The sequence below is a fragment of the Vigna umbellata genome, chromosome 3, assembly GCF_029865625.1.
Source record: "Vigna umbellata cultivar VRB3 chromosome 3, Vumbellata_1.0, whole genome shotgun sequence".
Lineage (NCBI taxonomy): Eukaryota > Viridiplantae > Streptophyta > Magnoliopsida > Fabales > Fabaceae > Vigna > Vigna umbellata.
The window spans coordinates 6,139,337-6,144,697 of NC_142167.1; the positions used below are offsets into that span (position 1 = coordinate 6,139,337).

Consider the following 5,361-nt stretch of genomic DNA (forward strand, 5'->3'; position numbering starts at 1 on the left):
AATTGATAAAAAATATTATAAAAATGTGTTAAAATATGTGACTAATATTTCACTTAGAATAAAACCTTCTCCATATGCATATAGCAGTAAAGTCACAATCGCGTGTACCCCACGTAAATTCTCACCGAAACAGGAATGAAAGGATTGTTTGTTCTCTGCGGTCAGCTGATCGTATAACCTCATCTTTCGCCGTTCATTTTCACGTCCCACAATCTCCTAACTTTCACGGTACAGATCTTCTCATTCAACCTTCCTTATTCGCCTCTTATATATAAATATCCTTCACAGATTGCTTTTCCTTTTCAGTTGGCCAAATCTGAAGAAGCAACATTACCAGCCGAAGCTAAAGCTCAATCCCTTGAGTTAGTGGCGGATTGTTAGATTTGATTCTAATTCTCGACAAAATTATCGATCCCTCAATCTGGTGTGAACAGGTAGAATCCCAAGATTTGATATTGAGTTTCTTAAAGTTCGTTCTTTTCATGAATTGTGTAAGATTCGTATTGTGATTCTTTTTGGGATTTGAGTTATTGATCTTCAATGGTGTTTGAGTTGGTTGCAGATCGAGGGCGTGGTCTATTCTATTTGAGTTAAATTTCTGATCGAAGGATCTCATTCTCTGGAGCAATAAAGCGGGAAAATTCTAGGTAAGGTTATTGATTGTGCTTTTTTGTTTTATTTTTTTTATAATGCTTACTTTTATTTTTTGGTCTTATGTTGATTACCATTTTGTTATGATTGGATTGGATCTTATGGATACGGAGGTGATGATTGAATATTTAATGATGACCTAGCGTTATTTCTTGTGGATCTTATGGTGTGGTTATTTAGTTTAGCAATTATATGTTCTTAACTGCTTTATTGAGGTAGATAACTGGGTGCGACAATTATTAGATGTTATTTCCTTTTGCAAGTGTATTGTCATGATCTACAAAGCTCTTTGATTTTTGTTAATACATGTAACCCTGATTAACCATTTAGTTTTACGGTATTAAACAGTGCTTTGAAATTGCGTTTTGCTTTGCTATTGTTATGAACGCGTTTCTGCGTAAGTGTACTTTTTCCTTTTCTTATTTACGGATCATTCATTCATTGTTTGTTTTGTTATATTTCCTTCTTTCTTTTATGAGTATGAATGAATTTGATCATTTAATATGGATGATAAAGTCAAATTGTACTGTCGGCTGCATGTGAATATAAACTTTATCATGCGTATATGCAGCATACTGTTCTGTTTTACAACTGTGGAAGTTATAGCTTATTGTATAAGTTGGATATGCAGCTTCTTGTTCTGTTTTGCCTAAAATATGTGGAAATTTAAGCCATTTGGCCACAAAGAGCAGACTGGTCTTGAAGGCCGCACTGTAGATGTTGGTAATCTTAAAATAAACATTGTTAAGGCCATTGCGGAAGGAGGGTTCTCTTGTGTCTACCTAGCTCGTGATGCTGTACATATGTCAAAGCAATATGCCTTGAAGCACATAATATGCAATGATGAGGAATCACTCGGATTGGTAAAGAAGGAGATATCTGTGCTTAAGATGCTGGTAGGACATCCCAATGTTGTCACACTTCATGCACATGCTATCTTTGATATGGGTAGGACAAAGGAGGCATTCCTTGTGATGGAATTTTGTGAGAAGTCTCTGGTCAATGTGCTGGAGAGCCGCGGAGCTGGTTATTTTGATGAGACACAGGTTCTTTTGATCTTCAGGGATATCTGTAATGCAGTTTTTGCTATGCATTGCCTATCCCCACCTATTGCACACCGGTAAACAACACCAGCTAAAAGATTTAATGAGTGTTCAAATTTATGATGTTTCTCTTTATATTCTTCTAAGTTGTTTATTTATTTATTTTGTTGCGTCCAATCATTTGAAACATGTAAAGTTTTATGTTCGTATTCTGTTTTTTTTTTCTTCTAAATTTCATATTTGTTTTTTTTTTCTATTACGAAACTCTGATGTTGTGTGTCTCTCCCCACGAGTGACTTCTTCAGCATCATTGTCTGCTAATTTTGTTTTTCATTTGTATGGGCTAGATAGTATGCCCATAGCCCCGATGCTTCAGATATATTTACAGACAACGATATGACTTTTACATCTTCAGACACAATTGCTGTCTTTATGTTCTGTTTTATTAAAATCGTAATTTATTCACATTTGATTTATATGTTTATTTCAACCATTCTATTTCGTGGGACTGACTTTTGTCTTCTTGTTCATAACATCTTTAAAAATGTTTGGCAAATCTAATGGAAGCATAAGTGGTGCTTTTTTTTTATCATTAATAAACTGCTTTTAATTTTCCTGTGCTTCCTAGGGACTTGAAAGCGGAGAATCTTTTATTAAGTTCAGATGGCTTATGGAAGTTATGTGATTTTGGAAGCACTTCCACTAATCACAAACGTTTTGAAAAGCCAGAAGAAATGGGGATTGAGGAAGACAATATCCGGAAGTATACAACTCCAGCCTACAGGGCCCCTGAGGTAAATTGAGATCTGTCTTCACTAGATAAAATTAGGGTACAACTGAAGGTTGTGGTGAAAGTTCCACCGCCTATGCCAAGTTATGTGTCAGGGTTCTATCCTTGGATTGGCCTTCTGGTGGACACTAGACGGGTTTGATTTGGTTCTTTCTGGGGTTAAGTGTGTACTTATTACCCTGGACGCCACTGCCAATGGTTAGGTGTAGGTTGCATGTGTTGTTGTGAGTGATACACAAATGTTTTAGTTTTTGTTGTAACCAAATATTAATTGTCAAGTGTGATAGAAATGTTCATTTTGTTTTATGCATTTTTAGATGTGGGATCTGTTCCTGAGAGAGGTCATTAATGAGAAGGTAGACATATGGGTAAGTTATGCATGCCTAAAACTCATCGTTTTCAATATTTTATTTGCCAAATCATTTTATGCTAATTGAGAAATAATGCTTCTGGTTGAATATTTAGGCTCTTGGATGTCTTCTTTTTCGAATATGCTACTTCAAAAGTGCATTTGATGGAGAATCAAAGCTTCAAGTCTTAAATGGAAACTACCGTATTCCCGATTTACCGAAATACAATTCATCTATCACGGACTTGATAAGAGACATGCTCCAAGCTAGACCAGATGACAGACCAGATATCACGCAGGCAAGCGCTTTGCTTGATTGGCCATTCTTCTCCATCAGTTTAGGTTGGTCATAGATCATCCATCAATAGCATTCATAGGTACTAGAATTAGGGCAATCAATCGCTGACTTTGGATTTTCTACCATGGTGGCAGGTCTGGTTTCGTGTTAACGAGCAACTGCCCATTAATCTACAGAAGTCATTACCTGACAGGCCACCTGAATCACCCTCACCCAACAATCATGAAGGTCATAATGTTACCCTTATGAATTAGAGGCTAAAATTTCTTTGCAGAAGATTGGATTGTAACAACTTCCCGCCTTAATGTTTACTCAGAAAACTGATTTATTTCTAAATTTTTGTAGGTATCTCAATGCCCTCAAACAGATCACCTCCAATGCCTCGTAGGAACCCGCCTCCTCCGCCTTCATCTGGAGAACCCAAGACTACACCACAGCCATCCCTTGCTTCTAGGGGAGGGGGCAGTGGGGGGCAGCTTGGTGCTTTCTGGTCCAGTCAGCACGCAAAGGATCCACTTGTCACTGAGGACAAGAGCAAGCCAATTTTTGATGAAGAACCATCCAGTCACCATATGCCACTGAAACATGATAGATTTCGTCCTGAAAATGAACAATTAGCCAAAAATGTTAGTACTAGCAAAGTGGTTAATGCACAAACTCATACTGTGAAAAGCAGTACACATGGAAAATTAAACAAGCCTGATACCAAACCCTCGAAGGATTTTGAAATAAACTTATTCCAAGATAAAGATCGAATGGAGAATACGGCTAACTTTCAGAACCAGGCTTTTAACTCTTTTGTTGCTGAATTCGATACCACTAAGCTCAACACTGGACTTAATAACAAATCCGAAAGGGAACAAGCATTAGAGGCTGAAGTGGAGAAACTCAAAGAGCAGCTGAAGGAAGCTAACGTGGAAAAAGCTGAAATAACCTCAAAGTTTGAAAAGCTTTCTGCTATCTGCCGATCCCAGAGGCAAGAATTGCAGGATCTCAAGCAAGCACTGGCAGGTCGGACTCCTTCACCAAGCAGAGAGGGTTTGAAAACCTCTCCTGCAATTACATCATCTGCACCTATGGTAATAAAAATTTGTTTCTTCTCCTCATAATTTTTCTTGTCGATTTTGTTTTAGACTGTGTTCCTGGTATATATGCTTACATGTTTTACACTGCGACAGCAGGATAGAACTGAATGGAAAACTCCCAGTTCAGAACCTAAGTCATGGCAAGCTTTTCCTGAGGAACCCCAACAACAGAAGTCCCTTTCAGCAGGAAATACTACCAAATCAGTCAGGACAAATAATGGCAGGCAAAACAAGCAACCTGTTCAACTGGCTACTAATTTTGATTCATGGGGTTTTGGAACTGATAGCTTCAGTGCTGTACCTACTGGCAGCTCACAGATGCAAAGATCTAGCAGTGCCGGAGGTAAGTCTCAGGGTTTTGATGAGGCAAAGAGCTTTGAGAGCAAACCAACTTCTCAACCAGCTGGTTGGGCTGGTTTTTAACTGTGGGAAAAGTTCTAAAGGATCTAAACTGTGTGATTGCACCGAGACTTTTTTTTTTTTTTTTTGTCTACACTGAGAAGTAAAATGAATGCAAACCATTATATATTCTGTATTTTAAATTGATGCGGTCGAGTTTGTTTATTTGTTTGTTTGTTTTTTTTTTATTTGTGTGTGGATCATGCTTCGAAATGGTACGTTTTTCTTTGGACTAAAACCATTCTCGGGTGACGGTATTCTTTTCCATTTTGCAAGATTGCTGCATTACTTTTTATTCTGTGCTATTTGGCCAGTGTCTAATTGGACCAGAGCCCTCTTGTACTCCCACCCATTCATTCAGACTTCAGAGCTTGAATTTAAACGAGTGGTTGCACTACACAAATGCTACGTTGACGTATTCTCAAACGTTATGTATTTCTACTACATTGATAAATTATAATTATAGTCTTTTTTAACTTAACTGATTACAGGTTTGTGGTGACTACTGACTTGGATAAGATAGTGTTTCTCTATAAGCTTTCATAAAGAAAAAGGAAAATGATACTTTAGACACGGCACACGTGTCTAAATGTGAGCGGTCCACGTTTTTAATGAAATCCACATTTTTAATGAAAAAGCTGTCGAAATTTGAAGTGACAAGGGCTTAAAACAATATTCATTAAATCATTATAAATTAGCACGAGAATAATCAAGGATGCTAAAACCACAAATCAGTCCATGCAGCT

At 37.5% G+C, this 5,361-nt stretch overlaps 1 protein-coding gene across 2 annotated transcripts; it reads left to right on the forward strand.

The window, feature by feature from the left end:
* The first annotated feature begins 210 nt into the window (after positions 1-210).
* On the forward strand, positions 211-4,780 carry LOC124822107 (Protein kinase superfamily protein). Of its 2 annotated transcripts, none has more exons than XM_047294076.2 (10): positions 211-228; positions 307-434; positions 563-647; positions 1,283-1,771; positions 2,323-2,488; positions 2,802-2,852; positions 2,950-3,132; positions 3,266-3,359; positions 3,477-4,210; positions 4,310-4,780. In XM_047294076.2, exons 4-10 carry the CDS (start codon positions 1,308-1,310, stop codon positions 4,637-4,639), a joined length of 2,022 nt encoding a protein of 673 aa, XP_047150032.1. In that variant the 5' UTR covers positions 211-228; positions 307-434; positions 563-647; positions 1,283-1,307; the 3' UTR covers positions 4,640-4,780. The 2 variants fall into 2 exon arrangements, with proteins under 2 accessions (XP_047150032.1, XP_047150033.1); XM_047294077.2 differs by having other exon boundaries at positions 4,313-4,780.
* Positions 4,781-5,361: the final 581 nt, after the last annotated feature.

What these genes read in the sequence shown, in the direction of transcription:
- LOC124822107 (XM_047294076.2), top strand. Translation starts at nt 1,308, where the DNA reads ATGTGGAAATTTAAGCCATTTGGCCACAAAGAGCAGACTGGTCTTGAA. An exon ending in ACAGACCAGATATCACGCAG is followed by an intron (nt 3,133 to 3,265) that starts GCAAGCGCTTTG and finishes CCATGGTGGCAG; the next exon opens with GTCTGGTTTCGTGTTAACGA. An exon ending in TTACATCATCTGCACCTATG is followed by an intron (nt 4,211 to 4,309) that starts GTAATAAAAATT and finishes ACACTGCGACAG; the next exon opens with CAGGATAGAACTGAATGGAA.